The 19,407-nt window shown below is 45.9% G+C and overlaps 1 protein-coding gene across 1 annotated transcript in view; it reads left to right on the forward strand.

The window, feature by feature from the left end:
* PTPRT (protein tyrosine phosphatase receptor type T) overlaps window positions 1-19,407 on the forward strand; it is a 795,219-nt gene that overhangs the window by 610,163 nt on the left and 165,649 nt on the right. The window contains exon 16 of the mRNA XM_047852741.1: window positions 12,900-13,035. Coding sequence (XP_047708697.1) covers window positions 12,900-13,035 — 136 coding nt within the window. The remainder of the gene's footprint in view (window positions 1-12,899; window positions 13,036-19,407) is intronic.

The raw sequence follows: 19,407 nt of genomic DNA on the forward strand, positions 1-19,407 counted from the left end.
ACTTATGGGTTGAGTGGATGATTGACAGTAATAGATCATGTGCCAAGTATTGGGTGCTCTCCCCACCCCATCCTCTGCCTCACCTCACCTGACTTACCATCTGCCATTTGGTTAGGCTCACTGTGAGTCACTGAGCACTGGTTGTCTATCCAGTATTTGAACTCTGTGCAGCCCCATCTGCCAAGCTTCCTAGAGGATGATTCTCTGGAGTTTCTGGATAGAGGTCCCCTAAATCTACTGGTTCATCCCTGCATAGGCTGTCTTGGGCTCACCTGGTGCTGACCCAGGAGAGGTCAGGCTTAGAGGCAGAATGCATAGGCACCTCCGGACAGACATCTCAGTCCTCTGAGCATGCCCCTGGAAGCAACAGCCATGGCTGCAAATGCTCTGGACCTCACTCCTAGCCTCTAACACAGAGCTGCTTTCCATCCATCCTTTGGGGAGAAGGGTAGATCAGCTTTTAGTACAGAACACGGTGATTCAGTGTTTCTGCTTCCAAGAGCCAAGGGGCAAAGGCTAGAAGAAAGAAAACATGTTCATGGTGGATTTGCCTGGAATCTCAACAATCGATGCTGTTCCCACTGCTGGTTTTATTACCCTTGCTCAGTTTCGTTGCACTAATCTGAATTCTGTGCTGCGTGTTTACCGGTCGTTCCCTCTGATCCCGCTCGTGCTTCCACTAATCCTTCCTATAGATTTCTTGTTCCCTTCCACGCCTCCCCTCCTTTCCAGGCTCTAAGGCTTGCTGTAGGCAGCATGTTCCAGAGGCAAGATCTGGGCAAAGCTACCTAGGCTGGGCAGATCTTAGCATTTCCTCCCCCTTCCTCCCCCTTTGGGTCAGGTAATGTGGTCATCCCGTGAGAGATCAGCTTGGCCAGAGTCGGTTGGAAAGAACTGAATTCTGTTTCTGAGTAAGAGCCTTGGGGACACCTTGACCCAGCACACCCTGCTGTACTGTTCAGACAAATAAAGCCAGTCATAGTGGCCTTCCTGAAGCCTCCTGCGCTGCTCAGCCCATGACCAAGCAGGGGTGTCCTATCCTCTTCCCATATCTAATTGGCCCTAACCCCTATTAGTGATTGCATTTTACTCAGCTAAATGCTAAGACCTCCCTCCTATTCCCAGCCCATTCCCAGACTGCTTAGAACATGCCCGAGCTTAGCCTGGTGTTGTGGATTCAGTGTCTTCCCCCAAAAGATATGTGGAAGGCCTAACCCCAGTTCCTGTGAAAGTGATCTTATTCAGAAAGAGGGTATTCACAAATGTACTTAGTTAAGATGGGTCATGAGGGCAGGCTCTAATTCAATGAGACTGATGTCCGTACAAGAAGGAAACATCATGTGAAGACAGACCCACCTGGAGGATGCTGTGGTGACGGAGGTGGAGTGGGCTGCCGAGGAAATTGCCTAGCAAACCTGCAGTTCAGAGGAGGCAAGGGAGGATTCTACCCAGTCTCAGGGGCAGCCTGGACATCTTGATTTTGGACTTCTGCCCTCTAGAACTGTGAGAGAGTACATTTCTGTTGCTTTAAGCCACTCAGATTGTGGTAACTTCTCATGACAGCCCTATAGAACTAATACACTTGGAAACGCAGGAATCCAGAGCACTGGGCAACGGGAAGGAGTCCACCCTCAAGGCTGTTCCCTTACAGTGGACAGACCTCCATGAGACCAGGGCCAAGAGTTGCCATCCCAGAGAATTTATTTGGCCAACCTGTGGGGCCTCCATGTTGGCTGTATTCTGTGTTTGGCTCACAGCCAGCCTCTGCTCTGTGGCTCTGACCCTCTCCTTTTTGGTTCTTCCTCCTGCTTTTGAGTAGTCCTAGCATTTGCTGCTGGTCACACCCTGGCCTTGACCTCTGCCTCACCATTCAGGCAGTGGTAACCTATTCTCTGTGTCCTGACCTTGTTTGGCCTGAATACCATCCCAGTGGGCTTTTGTGCCCACCGCTACAGTGACTGCTCAGGAGAAGGCTTCCCTTGTTCCACAGCTGCCCCAGACTTCCCTGAACTCCACAGGAAGAACTACGATCTATTCAGGGTGACCATGCACTGTCTCACACCGGCTGCCTGGAAAGTCTAACAGGACCATCTACTTGGCCACAGGGCACACCAATGAGTGTGTGTTCTCCTCTCTTACATCTGTGCTTCAGACTAAACCCTTAATCCCCAGTGCAAACTGTGGGTGCTCCTCTCTGCCACAGCTAAGCAGCTTTGAGCCCCCCAGGCTCAGGCTCAGGCTCAGTGCACAGATTTCTACAAGCAGGGAGCCAGTCCTGCTGGCACTGAGATGGCTCAGCATCTTCTTCCTTGTTGGCAGGGCGAGCCTCGCCTGGACCGTAGGGAGCCAGGGTGGGGAAGGGAGAGAGGAGGCCACTGGATGGTCTCAGGGAAGCCCATGACATGTCCCATACCACTGATGACATGTGAAAACCAACTTTGTAATCTAGCTTTGGCTAAGCAGTCATGCATGCCCTTTGCTGTATACACCTGTAATAGCTTTGATTTTCAGCTTGGAGACTTCTCTCTCCTGCCAGGTAATGAGCTCCTAGACAGCAGGACTGTCTCTTAATTACCTCACATGCCCAGCACCTTGCTGTCCTCACTGTCAGCATTGTAATCCTAACACCACTCATCAGGCAGTGTCCAGGACTTTTTCTCTGCGGCCAAGAGTTGAGTTGGTGCTAATGAGATCAGGGTAATGGGTTTAGTCCATTTGGAGGTCACTTGGCTCCATCCAGTCCCATTACATGGGCTAAGTATCACTGCTGGCCAAAGTCCTGTCAGAACTCTAGGCATAGGCTGACCTCTCACTGTGGGTAGGTACAGGCAGAGCCCTAAACCCCACACAGGCTGGCTCCTGATGCCTCCTTTAGATTTGATGCCTACCTCAGCCACATCTTGGTCTTTAACCTTAACTGTAGCAGTCTACAGAGTGCACCCAGCTCTAGCCATTGCTTGTGGCCCTTCTCTGGTCACGGGCTAGGGTCTTGGCACTCACACTGTGGGCTTCTGGGCACACGAAGGAACAGTTGAGGGTATAGGGAAGTATGAAGGGATTCTCAGCTCACCAGTGGTGAAGCCCTGGAACGTGGATACCTTACAAGGGATGTGTCAATAATGACAATGTCTGGCATCAATCAGGCATGACTCCTCTTAAATAAGTATAATGCAGAATTATGAACACATAAAAAAAAATTCAGAAGACCAATTCTCCTGCACCCAGAACACATTAACCATAAGGGTTTTACATAGCCAGCTTTTCTACTGTATGTAACACGACTGAATTAGAATTTGACCTACACAGAGCATTTGCTGTGTAAAGCAAGGTCCACCCAGAAACAGATTCAGGAGATGCATAGGACCAAGCAGAATCAGCATTTGAGGAACAATTTATTTGAGTGGCCGGAGTGCTTTCAAACAATCAATTAAAGCTATTCCCATCTCATGAGGTGCTAACCTCCATTTAAAGCTGCAAAAGAAGGCAACCTCTGTCAGCAATATTTAGCAGTTTTAGTTGTATAGGCTGTGATGAAGTCAATTCCAACCTCTTAGAACCAGCTGGGTGATATTGAGGGAGGCTGGGATATTAGAAATCTGTATCTTCTTTACACTTAACTCAGTACTTATTAAATGGTTTTCCCCAACAAGGCTAAAGCTATCTTTGAAAAACCCGTGTCTCTGTAGTGTTTTCCAGCTCCTTGACATTGACTCAGAGTTAAATCTTGGCTAAAAGCAATTACTGTCATATGATGAATTGAAGCAATTTATTTATTACTTGAGAAACATCCTAGGTGATGTCACTTAGAAGAATGATGGAATAATCCTTCTCAAGTGCTCCATTATCAACCAGACCTAGTGAGGGAGGCACCGTTCCCAGGTGTGGGGAAGGTAGTCAGAAATTTTTAAAAATTATCATCTTGAGACCAGAGAAAGAATATTAGGAATAAAGTAGACAACAGTTACTTAAACTTGATCTAGGCTTGTCTCCCTGTATAATTATATGAGATGCTGTGGTGGCTAAATATCAAGAAAGGAATTATAGGGAAAGCCCAGAGATTAATAATAAAACTGAACTCAGTGTGTTAAGGGCTTAGAGATGGTGGTTGATATACAAGGAAAGTGAAAAGGATGAGTGAACTTAAGTTAAAAAGGTCAAGTTTAAATATCATTTGAGCAAAGTCTGTATAATTTGACCCATATAACAAGATCCACATGACATGTTCATCAATCCCTTCCATATTAGAATATGATATGTTGGCAAGAGGGCATGAGGGGAGATAATTTCAAGAAAAGCAGGTATAAAATGGAGCTGCGTGATACAGCAGGTGGCAAACTCAGCAGGGACAGGCATATATACAAAGGCGTCTTAATCTAGCTGATCAAGATAATATTCTAGATCAAAATACCAGTAAGCAGTACCTGCTGAGCAACCTAGTTTAACACCTAGCTGTCCCGAAAGCCAGCCACAATTTCTCTAACTTGGCCTTGACCTTGCTGAAATTAACACACGGTCCTGGGCATTCCTCCTGGATTATAAGCCCAGACATCTCTCCAAAGTGGCGATGAATATCATCACTTGTTCATAGGAAGCCCTTGGTGGCCCTTGGCCTGTTTGGCCTCACATCCCTCCTTTGTTCTTCCCTTGCTGCCTGGGATGTACAGGTGACCCCTGCAGGCTGTGTTTCCTGGGCCGCATGTCAACTGGTATCTGGGTTTGGCCAGTAAGGAGACATTAATTACACAGGAAGAGGAAGGAGAAGCCTTTCCCTCTTGGCTTCAGGCGCCTTCTTTGGCAGTGACCATGTCCCCTCCATGACTCCACTTCTGGCGATCTTCCAGAATCCTAACTTCTTTTGGGTGACCCCAACCTCTGGGCTCTGATGATACCACCACCTCCTTTTGTCTCCGGTCTAGGTTGGGTAATGACTCCTGGTGTTGCTATTGTCTCGGTTGCCTCACCATCTTCTCCTGATCCCCGTGTGTCAATTCTCTAGTAAATATGTTCCATTTTAAATGTTTGGAGTCGTTTCCCTTTTCCTGGTTGGATACTGGTGGATGCAGAGCCTGTGCTGATTTCTAGTGATTCTTCCTTCCTGTAGTAAATGGTAAGGGAAAAAATGTGATTTAATCATCCAGTCTGTGTGTTTTTTTTCCTGTATCAACATCACACTTTACTCTTGTGAAATATCTGGAATCCACATTTTCCCATTAAAAAAAAAGTCAACAACAGCATTTGTTTCTCCCCAGGCTTCTCGCACCCCTCCTGTTTGCTACAATTTCAATCCTCAAAGACTGCCAAAGTAGTTCATGATCACAATTACAAATGCTCTCAATGCCTTGGGATGCAATTTGTAAAGTCTGGAGGCTTGAATCTAATGAAGTATCCAGATGCTTTCCTACCAACTTTTTTCCTATCTTGGACTTAAATTCCATCTTAAAAATAGCCTACCATTCTGAGAATTCGCTTCCAGCAAAATCAAGAAGGGATATGGTACATACCTGACTTTAGAAGAGCCAGAAAGTTGCCCAGCTTTCTCATCTTTTCCCTGTTGCCTCCTCTTGGCAAACCCCCCATAATCAGAGATGTCTGCAATCCTTAAAACCTTCACTGGCATTGAGGTAGCAGCTCAGAGTCAGAGTTTGAAAGGTTTTCTCTCCTGGGTGCCAGATGCGTGCAAAGCCAGAGTAAAGACAGAAAAACTCTCCAACAAGAGAAGTCATTAAGTAGACAGGGGTGAACTGCCAGCACAGTAAGATTTGGGGATAATATGCCCTTAGATAGCTAGGAGGCGACTGTGTATTTTAAAGACTGCGGCTATTAGGAATTGTGTTCCCGAGAGCCAACTTCCTTTCTTTACCATCAGCAATGATCACCAGCATGGGTTATGCATCCACTGGGATTTACTTGGTTTTGTCAATTGCAATTAGACGTTCTTTATCTGAGACTTCTATTTTTGCTCCATATCTTTACAGGGAAGTTCTCTGAAATAAAGCTATAGAATTGGGCCTGTAGCCAGTGAGAGCACTTTGAGAATGAATCGTTAATCCCTTGTTGCCACATTTTGTTATTGCTGCCATTAAGTCATCCAGATGTAAGCCTGATACAGGCCTTGCCTATAGGAAGAGAGTTAAGTGAATCACTCTGGGGGTCTCTGCCTCCCTTCATCCTAAGGATTAGATGAACTCAGGCAGCAGGTTGCAAGGAAGCGTCACCCCAGTACCCATAGTGCACCCACAGTTTATAGACATAGAAACGCCCACCTACCAACCCTGGAACTAGTTCCAAGGCCATGCCATCATTTTGCCCCATGTGTGAGCAGTTCCTCAGAGTTTGTCAAACTTTTTTACCTCTGTTCTTACATTTGATTCTTTGAAAATCCCTGTGAACTTGGCATTTACTCCGTATTTTACAAATGAGGATATCAAATCACATGGTGGTTAACAGGTTTGGTCAAGGTCACACAACCAATCAGGATGGAATCTGGATGCAAATTCATGTATTTCTGATCTGAAACCCATTGCTTTTGACTGATCTCATAAAACCATAGAATCTCAATCCCAGAAGGGTTGTAAGAGGTTGTAGAGGCCCTCTACATGATGGGAGAATACCAAGTTTCCAGATAGTGTCTTTCATTGTTGGTGACACATTCTCCTGCTTTTGTGGGTAACTTGGGGACTTGGGGGTTGACCCCATGGGAGTTTCATGTCTCTAAAGATGACAGGGAGAATGTCTCTCACCCAGGACATGGGTATCACTGGAATCAAAGGATGCTGACTTGAGGTGGGAAGCAGGGTCAATAAGCAAAGAAAAAAGGTCACTGTCCTATGACAGTGAAGTGTTGAAGGCTTGGTTAAGCATTCCAGAAGCCCGGGAGGTGAGAACACGTAGAGACAAAGTAGGCAGATACAAAGGAGGGCCAACTCTGGAATAGGACTGGGGAACTATGACTGCTTTTATGCTCCTCTCTACATTATAGTACTGTATCACAGGCTTGAGCCTCAGCTGGATAGTGATTCCACATAAAAACCTTTCTTTGTGTTGGCCCCTAATTTACCCCCATCACTCTACCCAGTGATATTAGCTCCAATTTTTAAAATTAAAGGGATCAATCTATTATTCCGTCATCCACAGTGGCTTTTCAACATTTTGAAAGCAAGAACTAAGTCTCATGTGAATCTTCCACTCTCTAGGCCATGAAGTCCTATTCTGACTGCCATTCCTCCAAAGTCAGTGATCTCTGATTTTAGTATGCACTTGAATAACCTACATACCTTGTTAAAATACAGGTGCTGATTGATTACATCTGGAATGGGGCCTGAGATTCTGCATTTGTAATAAGCTCCCAAGTGATACTGATGCTTCTGGTCTTTAGATCACACTTTGAATGGCAAGCCTCTTGACCTGTCTTTACCCTGGAGCCCCCTCTCCAAGGGTAGAGTCAACAACTGGATAAGCCTCACCAGAGTGAACTGACTAGTACAGTGTTAAGCAAAGCTAATTGCCCTTGGTGGATATCAGGAATCCTTGGGGAATATAAACTGCGATGGTTGTTTGACAGCATGGGAGGAGATGGTAGGGAGATGGAGCATGGTGACTGGACTCTATGTATGGAGGAAATACTGAGGGAGAGGGGAAGGCTTCAAGAGACCAAGAGCTATTCCTTGGGCACCAGGTTTCCATATGCAGCAGTGAGTAGGTAGTACACTGAAAGCCAGATGTGAACTCTGAGCTGGAGCTGGGAGGAATCTGGATTCTAAGACATCAGTGATTTCATGGACAGAGGACAGAGGGCAGCAGCAACATCTTTGAGAGGACAGGTTTGGCCTTTGGGAGTGTTCAGAGCTCAGAGGGCCCGGTTGGCTAAGATATAAAGTTGGGCATGCAACCTCATGTAGAGACAGTAGTTTCCTGTCAGTGTGGGCTGAGTTCATAAGATTGTTTTTGATGATTACATCACACAAGGGACTTAGGTAGAGGCTTGAAGCTACTCCAGTTGGATAAATTTACCACCTGGTGCATAGCTGCCGGTTCTGATTTACGTGGACTATTCTCAGGCTGGCTCCCAGTGGATGGCAGAGATGAAGAGGACACATCCAAGTCCCTCCCTCTTCTCTCAGTTACTAGGCTTGTCCCTGCTTAGTGGATAGAAAGTACCCAAGGCCAGAAAGAGGGCTTTTTAAGGGACTGGGAGACTGATACAATATGAAGTTTGACTCTCATGAAAAGGGTGGCTTAGAGCAAAAGTAACACACCTCCCATGTTGCTTCCAGTTCTTCCTCTGAAAAATTCCTCTGGATTTCTGGCCAGTGAGTCAGATGGCCAAACTTCTTTGTGGACCCAGTCCTGGCATGTCCTTAACTACACCTCTGTCAAGGACAGTTCATTATAGTGATAAGGGGGTGAGCCCTGTACACAAAGTCCCATCTCTGAAACTCACTAGTTATATGGTCTTGGACAAGTCATTTAACCCTTCTGTGAAGTTTCTTAATCTATATAAAAGGGGAAACAAAACTAGTACCTCCTGAGTTTTTAGAAGTTTCAATGACTTCATGTATGAAAAGTGTTGGGCACATTACTTGGCACCCAGTAATAGATCAGTACATTTAAGCTAACATTTTATTTATTTATTTACTTATTTATTTATTTAGAAAGAGAGTATGTGCAGGGGAGGGACAAAGAGAAAGGGGGAGAGAGAGAATCTCAAGCAAGCTCCATGCTGTCTGCTTAAAGCCCGATGCGGGGCTTCATCTCACAAAGGTGTGAGATTATGATCTGAGCCAAAATCAAGAGTCAGATGCTTAACCGACTGAGTCACCCAGGTGCCCCTTAAGTTGATTTTTTTTAAGTAGTAGTAATTGAGCTTCTGTTTGATGATGAGCTCAGTGCCTGCCTGAGACAGCCCATTGTATTGCTAGGAGACCCCACCATGAGCCAACCCTTATGTGCTTCCCCATAAGTCTCGTCTGCTCATCTGCTCTGTTGAGAACTTATATGTAAGGCCTCATGTAGATTCGTCTGACTCTGCACCAGGCTCAGGGCTAGCCCATGCTCTGTCTCTGTCCCTCTTTTCTTCCTCTCAGATGAAGGAGCCACATGGGAATGCTCTCTGGCCTTCAGTCCCAGAGACATTTCCTCTGTACCTGTACCACCCACCTTTAAGTGCTGTTGGCATGCTTACTTTTTCAACAGAGGTACAGTTCCACAGTGACTCAAGCAAATGCCCTTGAAAGGGTGCTAAAGTGGACATTGGGTTGGCCATGTCCCAGGGCTTGTTCCTGTCCCTGTACCTGGAGTCTGGTTGGGCCAGCCAAGTATAACTCCTCCTCATCACTTCCTGTATAGAGTTTGTGATTTCAGCCCTGATGCCTGTCGGCTGAGCTCACTAAATCTCTCTAAACCACTGGCTGGCCTTTCCAGATAGATTCCCTGGTTCAAGTATGTTCCATTGTTGGTTCATGGTCACCACTTAAATCTAGGGACGTCTTGGAACTTAGTTGGGAAAGGGTTTCTAACACATATCCAACACCTTCACTTTCCTTTGGATGGAGCTTGATTCTATCCTAGGAGCAGTGTTTGACCCAGCTGATTATTCCTTCCTTCTTGAAACACTCTTCTCTTGGCTCTAGGGCACTCTACACTCCTGGGTTGTTTTATTAACTGTCTGGCCACTCCTCCTCTGCCTCCTGTGCAGGCATATCATTGTCTACCCACTCACTAAGTGCTGTAGACTCTCTACTCTCTCTCTAAGCCTCCTTCTCCTTTTACTCTTTATTCTTTCCCTGGGTGTCTCCATCAACCCCGAGCTGCAGATACCATCTATCTGTATGCATAAATCACACATTTTTACCTCCAGCTCAGACTTCTTTCCAGAGCTCCAGACCTGCACTTTTAACTGCCTCCTTTTCTAGAGTAGATCTCCAGCTCAGATTGCCCCAAACACACCCATTCTCTCTGTACAGTTATACTTTGCCCATTGTTTCTTGAGCTCATAAACAGCACCATCACCCACCTTCTTATGAAAACCAAAAAGTTGTAGTCGTCCTCCACAGTTCTTTGCCCCTCACTCTCTGCATCCATCCCAGCAGCAGGTTTTATTTATATGCATTTCAGTAATTATCTCTTTTATTGCCATCACCATCTCCTAAATCCACACAGCTATCATCTCCCACATAGATGCCTGCAATGGTTTCAAAATTTGTCTCTCCAAGTCACTTTGGCTCCACACTGAAGCTGGAATGATCAGTCGGAAAAGTAAATCTGACCATATTATTGCTGCATGAACAACACTTAAATGGCTCCCTGCATTTTATGGGGTAAAGAACAAAAGCTTTTATTGTAGCTTCTGATGCCCTGTGTGGATGGGCCCCTGCTGCCTCTTCAGCTTCCCTCTCATCATGCTCTCCTTGCTTTCTTGCCCACATTATTCTCTATTTCTTTCATTTCTCAAGTGCACCAGTCTCCTTGCCCCATCACACAGCCTCAGCCAGTGCTGTTCCTTCCACAGCTCCCACTTGCTCCTCTTGTGTTCTCTGCCCATGTCTTCCCAGGAATGATTCACTTCCCTATTGTGTGCTTCCCGAGTGCCATGTGCCTCTCTTTTCTCATTGTTAACAGATTTGCAAGCTTACTATTATTGATTCTCAGTTCATTAATTCCGTCTCCTGAGTCCCACTCATCACTCACAGTAGGCTCCTCGAGGGCAGGGACTGTGCCTGTTTCACTCACCACTGTGTCACTGAATGCCTGTGCTTGTGATCATTTACTGAAGGAATGAAGTGTGAATCTCTTTAAGCCAAGCCAGTAACAGTGTTCCTAGGGTAATAACATCCTCTCCAGGGCTCTTTTGCCTTTGTACCCCCAGTCTCTAGAATAGGATCTCACAGCAGGTGCTAAATAAAGTTCAGCTATGCCAGTGAATGCTCCCGAGCCAACTTCCTTCCTTCAAATCAAAACAAAAAGACTGACACAATTGAAGAAATTGTCATCTGAGGTGTTCAGCTTCCTTGATGTTTGGTACACAGTGGACTAGCCTTATCTCAGAAAGCATGACTCCAAACTAGGAAATGGGGGCTATGTATGGTTCCTTGGAACTAGCCCCCATGCTGGAATATGAGACCAGCCCTGCCAAAGAGGTGGTTGGCTAACTCCCCCATGAACTCACTGAGGCAGAGATAGGCAGAGCTTGCTCAGGCAGCCCTGGGATTTGATGAGCTGGTCTTGCCTTTAGCTGATTAAGGGAACTGAATAAAATCTCTGACCCGTAAGTCCATCCAAGAGAAGGATCTCTCATCCCATAGACAGCATTGTTTGGCACACAGTACATGGGTGCTCAGTAGCAGATGAATGAAGCAAACAAACATCTTTATATCCTTCAGTCACGTGTAAGCCGACAGGAGGAGGGCAGCCTGTGTGAGACACTGACATTAGAGAGCTGAGAGCCACACTCCCTGTTCTTGAAGACTTGCCGTTCCCACGGGGGAGACTTGTCCCAGTTACAAGAGAGTTTGGGGAATGTGCTCTGATGGGGGAAACACTTGACACTCTTAAACAAGAAGAGGGGATGCATCCTTGTGCTGAAGGGCTGTTCTTAAACATCAGTGGGCTTGGGGAATCAGAATCGTAGCTTATGGGCATTAGCTTTCCTTCAGTTCAGCTGAGTTCTGTGAGCACGTGGCTGAAAAAGGAGAAATTCAGTTTGGTTCCATGAGAACAAATGTGTGTGGGCAGCAGTGTCTTCCCTTCAGCTAAACGTCGAACAACCGCAAACATTAAGAGAACACCTAGTACAAGCCAGGCTCGGTACTACCATGAGGAAACAAAGATAAAGGAGGCATAATCTCCCCCCCAAGGTGCTGGCAGAGCACTGGAGGAGACAGATGGAGAAACAAATAGCTAATAATATCAGTATATTGAGGTATGTGCAAAGTGTTACAGAGAGTTAGGATTTAGTAGAGAGAGAGGCACTCTCCCAGGGGCACAGGCAACCAGAGGAGACGCAGATGGTGATGAAGGATGAGCTGGTGCTGAAGTGGCAGAAACTGGGAAGTAGGGATGTGCCAGGCAGAGGAGTCTTTGGACTTAACCTGCTGCACACAAATGTGGTGCTGGGGAATATGAACGGCAGCAGGAAGGAATTCACTCAGGGTGCTGGTAACCCGTGGACCACTCTCCAGAAGTGTTCCTGTAGGTGTCTACAATGAGAAGTGGCCTCTGATCCCCGGCACATTGCCTGAAGAGGCCAGGCTGAGGTATTTTTTGGCTACCTGGAACCGAATCAGAGAGTTTGTACCTGGCAGAGCACATAACATTGGCATTAAATTCCAGAAATGGAGTTAGTCACATAGAAGTGTTTTCTGAACCCCAGGAAATTAGCTTTAATGCACCAAATTTCTGACACACCGTTTGTTTCATAGAAGGCAAAACAAAAACTTTATGCTTTTACCTTTAAAATTTGAGTGATTTTAATCATGTTACCTTAACACAAAGCTCTTGTTTTCACCATTTACCAGAAAGAATAAAGTTGGGTTTGGGATGATTTCATGAACCCAAGAATAAAACTGTAAATAGATCCATGGTTTGATTCGAGGGACAAATCAGTGTGAGGGATGAAACGCTCCACTTGACCTCACCAGAGGATAGGGATTCCCTGTCACAGCAGTTGTGCAAACTTGGGACTTTCACTTCATTTCTCTGCACCTCAAAAAGGGGGAGGTATAATCCAATATCACAAAGGATTGATCCTCAAAAAGAGTACAAGGGACAATATGTGTCATGCTCTTAACACAGTGCCTGGCACATAGTCAGCGCTCAGTAAGTGGAACCTATTGTCATTATAATTGTTTTCTGGTCGTATGTGTGAGCCTTTTCCACATCTTTCTTCTTCTTTCCCCTTGAAGGTGCCTCCACTCAGAATTCTAACACCGTGGAGCCAGAGAAGCAGGTAGACAACACCGTGAAGATGGCTGGTGTGATCGCTGGCCTCCTCATGTTCATCATCATTCTCCTGGGCGTCATGCTCACCATCAAAAGGAGGTGAGTGTCTGGTGCTGCCCTGCAGACTCTGCTGACCCCAGCTGGCCCAACGCTGCCGTGTGGCCAGGTCTTTGCTCTGCTGATCTCTCCGGAGCAAGCACCTTCTTCTGTGAGTGTTCAAGTCCTGAAGTAATTGAGCTAATTGTGGCTCATTGTGTTGGCATCTGAAAGGTGTGTGCTGCCTGCTTGGCAAGTGGCCCTGTGATGGTCAGTTTCTTAGGGAACCATCGATCCCTATGGCTGGGCCACCCTGGTGTGCCATGGGGTTCCATGTCGTGAATCTTCTCAGAGTTAGCTGCTCTGTTGTGATTGATCATGTCTCATCAAGGTTACTAGGGAGCCCCAGAAATACAGATGCAGGAAAGTAATGCTTTATTCTTTTTGCTTTCACTCACCCTGATTTCTCTTTGGTCCTCCAGCAGCATCCTACACTGCCCCCTGCATGGCAGAGATAAAGCCTCCCATGGGGTGATAGTCCCAAGGGAAGATTCCTTCCTACTCCATGTCCCATAAGGCCTTCCCAGCTGGATTGTTGCTACTTGTTCTTTCTGAACGGATGTCTTCCTGGGCGTCTCTGGTCCACTAACACAGTTATCACATGTTGCATGGCTCATGAAAGCCAGGTACAGGCTCCTCCTTATCTCCAAGATTCAACACACTGACATCTTCTGTTTTCAGACATTCACAAGGCTTGAGGCTAACGCAGGGGAATTGCAGAGAGGGAAAGGAGCCATTCATCCAGGAAAGCTGATGAATATCAGCTGTCACTGTCCCAGGATGCACTGTTATTCCTCCAAACCGGAAGTCCTGGGGCCCACCTCTCCTTAGCCCCTGGACTGCCCCCATGTATCCATGTCTACTACGCACCCTCATGTCTTCTCAATTTCAACATCGTGGTCCCAACCTTGGTCTCCACCTTCCTGCTCCCCTCCTCTGCCAAAGCAAACAGAACCTTTATCTACATTACATTATGTGCTTCAGTGCGCCCTGCCACCAACTTGAAGATACTTTTACATCATTAAACAAGCCACAGCCTGAAGCTCTGATGTCTGGTTACTGACAGAGTTCAGAGCAAACCCAGTAACAAGGACCAGGGACTTGCTTCCATCTGTGGAAGGAAAAGTGCTCGTGAAATTTGTGTCTCACCAGAAAACAAAGGGACAGAATGCCCTAAAGACAAAGTGCCGCTTCTATCTAAGGACTCTCATGAGTATAAGGAAAGTTTTTTTAAAAATCCCCTTTTCCAATTATCAGTGAGTCAGAAATACTGGGGTTCCCGCTGTACATGGCAGTCAGCCTTCTCTTAGCCATTTCGGCTCCAGAATATCCCTGTGTCTTTCATGACTCTGTTCTGAATCAGCCAGTCCTCCCTCTGGCCAGGATATCTTACTGGTAGGACCTTGTCCTTTTCTTGACATCTTTTGTCTAACAGAACCACTCCTTTCTTCAGGCTCTCAGCAGAATAACTGGAGAGTTAAGGTTCTTATCCAGCTACTGATTTTCTGGTTGGAGAGGGGGAAGGGTAGGTACTACATTAATATTGGGGAGCAAGAGCTCCCAAAGCATTGAGGACAGCATTGCATTGTCATATCATCATCAACCGTATGACCATATTGCAGGTATCAGTGACAAGTCAGCTATTAGATGAAGTCAAACATGAAGTCTGATTTCTCTGGGGGCGATGGTCACATGTAAGATTGCTGACATGTTTCTTAGAGACACACGCATTAGAGGCAGAGGTGAGCTGGGGATTGTCTACCTGGAAAAAGTAACTGATTTAATAGAATCTCATTCCTCTTTGATAGACCTGAAATGTTCTCATTCTTTGCCACTGATTTGTAAGTCAGATAAGCTCTTCCAATTTTGCTCTTTCTAAAGCCTGGCTTAACCCACGTCACCACCGTCTGTGAGCTTGTGAAGAAATTTCACTTCCTTCTCCACAGCTATTTCTGCAATGTGTGACTTCTCAGGAGGGAGGAAAGGGCTTTCTGTTTCCAGGGTGGGAACAAGTATAAAGAGAGCCCTTTGTGTGGCTTTAACCTCTATTGCGTGTCTTCATCATCTCTCACCTCTATCAAAACTGTCCATCAGACCCAACCAACAGGCATCACATGACCACCATTTGTCCCGAGAAGCAAAACTCAGATGTTTTGGCAGTGAGGCAGATGGGTGGAGGTGGAGGTTGATCAGTGTTTGCATATACAGTATCTTTTGGAGAAAAGAAGACCTTTTGCTGACCTACTTGATAGTGATAATTTACAGATAGGTGTAGGGCAAGGAAAGGAGAGGAGAGGAGAAAGAGAGCATAAAGGTAGGTCTACACACTTTCTAACCTACAGTGTCTTCTGATGTCTAGAGATGCCCCCAAAAGACAGTGGAGCATTTGGTGAGCTCCCTTAGGTCTTCTTACTCCAGCCCTGTGTAGAAGTATGGGGAAAACTTCATTGTTCAATTGAGTCTGTCACTATCTTACTGCTGGCCAGAATGCTGCCCACAGCTACCTAAAAAGAAGAGATATTACACAAAAAGAAACCCCCAAATAATAGGCAGATCATCACAACTCAGGACCCTGGTGTGTCAGCGTCTCTTCAGTGTCCCAGTGTGACCTAGAGTTCGTTCCTGGTTGCAGGAACTCTCAGAAGTCAAATGCCTGCTACGTCCTCTCCACTGATTTGAGCTGGGTCTTCTTCCTCACCTCTACAGACATGGGAGTAGTGGTTTCCTGTTTTCTCTGCTACTAAGGGATTCAGCTGGCTTGAAAACTTCCCCAAAGCTTCAGACAAAAGGTTTCAGTACACATGAGATGTCCCTCGATTGTTCTGTAGAGTTCATCATCATTGGCCTTATAGGGCTTCCTTGTGACTCCCTAAAGAGAGTCTTTCTCTTGCTTTTAGGTGTTTTCTTTTGTGATACTAAAATAGAAAACCAACTGAGAATGGGCTAGAGATACAGAGGACCAAGGGAAGGACTTAATGAAAGCAGCTAAACAATTTACATTCCAAAGGTGGGGGTGGGCAATAGAGGGGTAGAGACATAGTCTGAGGGATGTTTTGTTGCTTGGTTGTTTTGTAATGGATAGAGAGGATGTTGAGAAATATAAGGTTGCAGAAAGGGGTCTGAAATGTTGGGGGGTGATTCAATTTTTTTAACGTTTATTTATTTTTGAGAGAGACAAAGTAAGAACAGGGGAGGTACAGAGAGAGAGGGAGACACAGAAACCAAAGTGGGCTCCAGGCTCTGAGCTGTCTGTCAGCACAGAGCCTGATGCAGGGGGCTAAAACTCAGGGACCCATGAGAGCATGACCTTAGGTGAAGTCACACACAACCAAATGCGCCACCCAGGAGCCCCTGTTGGGGGATGATTCAAACAGGATTCCCTTACAGTTTGCAAAAGATACAAGTTAAAGTATTTTTTTTTTTGTAGTACCTTTGGCTGTTTGGAGAGGATTTCTTTGAATGCAGACCAATGCAGAATCAGGACTACATGGAGATATAAAGGTTTACAGGAGCATTATAAGAAGGGAGCCTGAAGCCCCTCCCTGATATATCAAGTTACTTACCAGGATATTGGATATTGGCTGGATGATTGGCTCCATCCTTTACTCCTGGTTCCCTTGATCACATGTGGACCTCAGAATGGTCTAGAATGGGTTTCTGTATGCACCTAGGTAATAGAACATACCTCCTTTTCATGACCACCCTGTTGAGTTTTGAAATAGAGACTCATTACTACAGTCCTGGTCATCTTCTTCCCTGGCCTCCTCCCTTTAGAATTGCTAGACATCTGGGGCACCTGGGTGGCTCAGTCAGTTGGGCGGCCAGCTACAGCTCAGGTCATGATCTCACGGTCTGTGAGTTTGAGCCCCGTGTTGGGCTCTGTCCTGAGAGCTCAGAGCGTGGCGCCTGCTTCTGATTCTGTGTCTTCCTCTCTTTCTTCCCCTTCCCTGCTTGCTCTCTGTCTGTGTATGTGTGTGTGTGTGTGTCTCTCTCTCTCAAAAATAATAAACAATAAAAAAAGAATTGCTGGACATCCTCTCCCAAAGAAATGTGCAGCCAAAGGGTTGCTAGGCCACCCCTGTGGTCCCTTGGCTTACTACCTTAGGGCTCTGGGAGCTTTCAATGAAAATTAAGGTGGCAGGCTCAAGCCTTAAGGCTTTAACCTTGATGTTTGAAGGTATTTATTAGCCACTCACATATGAGAAGTTCTACATTTTAATGTTTGTTTGGGGGGATATGCTCATAGGCGCTCATGCCCACAAGCTTGCCATAGTCCCAGTTTATTCCTTGGGACATACTTCCTAAAGTCTGAGCATGGTCCTCCAAGGCTTAAGGCATAACCATTTACTTTTGCATGGGGAAACAGTGAAGGCAGTTTAAGCAGGATTCTTTGGTATATTTGTACCCCAAGCCTTGTCTGGATCCTCTATTAACTTTTCATTCCCTTTTTACTTTTCAAATGGAAACTGAGCAACTTTTAGGAGACCTTTTTGAAGTCAGTTCCCACACATGGTTCTAGCCACTTCCTTCTCCCCTCCTCCTCCCCCTGCCCAGCTCTTTCTGGTCTAGCCTCAATTTTCTCCCAACCAGGTCTGTCCAGATAGTAACTTTTCCAGGAATGAATTTGAAGTATCTTGAGTTTGAGATATGAGAGTCTACTTTGAGATAAATGTGCATCTCTTGGTGTACTTTGATTCTCTGTGACTTCAGTCTGCCCCAGAAGTTCCCAGTCTCATGGGTACATACATCTTGTTTTTGTGGACTGGGAAGCAGAAAAACTGGGTCCCATTTATGTGCTGTTTGCCTTGGAGACGCAACAAAGCTCAGCCTTTCCTTTCTCACCTGTGAGATGTGGCTAATCCTATGGGGTTGTTCTGAAGATCAAATGAGCTAATGGTCTGGACAGGCTTTATTTCCTATCCCTGCCTAAGTGGTTATAATGCACAGTATTAACAGAGACATTCATCTCACACATGACCATCACCTGTACCAAGCCAGCTCCTATGCTAATATGCGAAGAACAGTACTGCAATCAGTACATATCATCTAAGCTAATTTGTTTATTTTCCATTTAAACTGTCACCATATTGTGATTTTAATACTACAAATAATCATGGTAGGATAGGACATTGGTACACCTTTGTTTGAGAAGAGGAAACTGAAGTTCAAAAAGGTTTATAAGTTGCCCAAGGTTTTGGGTACAGTTGAAATACAAAACCAGGCTCTGTGACTCCAGAGAGTTAACTGAATGCTGTTACCTTCTATTCTATTAGTCCACGCAGACTGGTAGAAAGTAAGTGAATCCTGAAATAGGAAGCTGGCAACCCAGGTTCAGGGGTCATTTTCTACTGCTCTCTGCTGTAATGCATATTGTGTCCCTGAATCAAATGTCAGGTGTTTGTGTTCACCTACAAGTTTCCTGTCACTCTCTAACCCTCAGCCCCAAGTTCTTCCAAGTAGGACTCCCAACTAATACCTCTAACGTGAGTCTTCCCACAAGCCCCCAACCCCAGAAAGATGCATTGATACTCCCCTGCATGTAGCCACTGTACCATGTACACAGGTCTTCAGGTGTGAATTTAGCCATGTGGTGGTTGTCATTTTGCTGGCCTCAAGGTGAAAATGACCTGAGAGGGCAGGATCTTCTGCTTTAGCCTTTTCTCACCCTATATCATCTGCCTCTGGACATCTGCCTTGAAAACCCCTCAAGGTTTTCATGGTCAAAGCCCAAATCATCACCTGTCCACCTACCTGCTCACAGTCCTGTGTCCCCATCTCAGTGGCAGGCACTCCCTCTCACTCCATCAGCCAAACTGATAGGGTTGCTTCGCCCTGATACTTCTGAACCCGCATCTTTACCTTCTCTTGGTCACACTCTCTCCTCACTCCCTGCACTGCCCCTTCCCTGGTGGAGGCCCCCATAGCTCTATTGTATGAGTCTCCTCCCCAGCCCCGCCCCTCCAACCCATCCTCCACAATGCAGCCAAAGTAACATTTCAGAAAGGAAACTTGTACTCCCAAACCTGCTGTCTAAAATCCCTTGATGGCTTCTCCTGCCTTATAACAATAGTTCCTGGGGTAGAGATGAGAAAAGAAGCACATGCTTTAGGACATCTGGAGAATTTTGTCAAGCTGCGCTGTCCCCCTGCTCACAGTAACTCTGGAACATTTCCTAAAGTCTTATTCTACTGTTATACCCTTGCTTGTGAAGCTTCCTCCTCATTCAATACCTGTGTACCTTAGTTCCATGTGACCACATTCTACCCCTGTTTAAGATCTAATTCAAAAGCTGCCTTCTCCAGTAAACCCTTCCTGACCTCCAATCTAGACACAATCTCTTCACCATCTGGATCCCCTCTGTGAGGATCCATATTG

Source organism: Prionailurus viverrinus, chromosome A3 (genome assembly GCF_022837055.1).
Source record: "Prionailurus viverrinus isolate Anna chromosome A3, UM_Priviv_1.0, whole genome shotgun sequence".
NCBI lineage: Eukaryota > Metazoa > Chordata > Mammalia > Carnivora > Felidae > Prionailurus > Prionailurus viverrinus.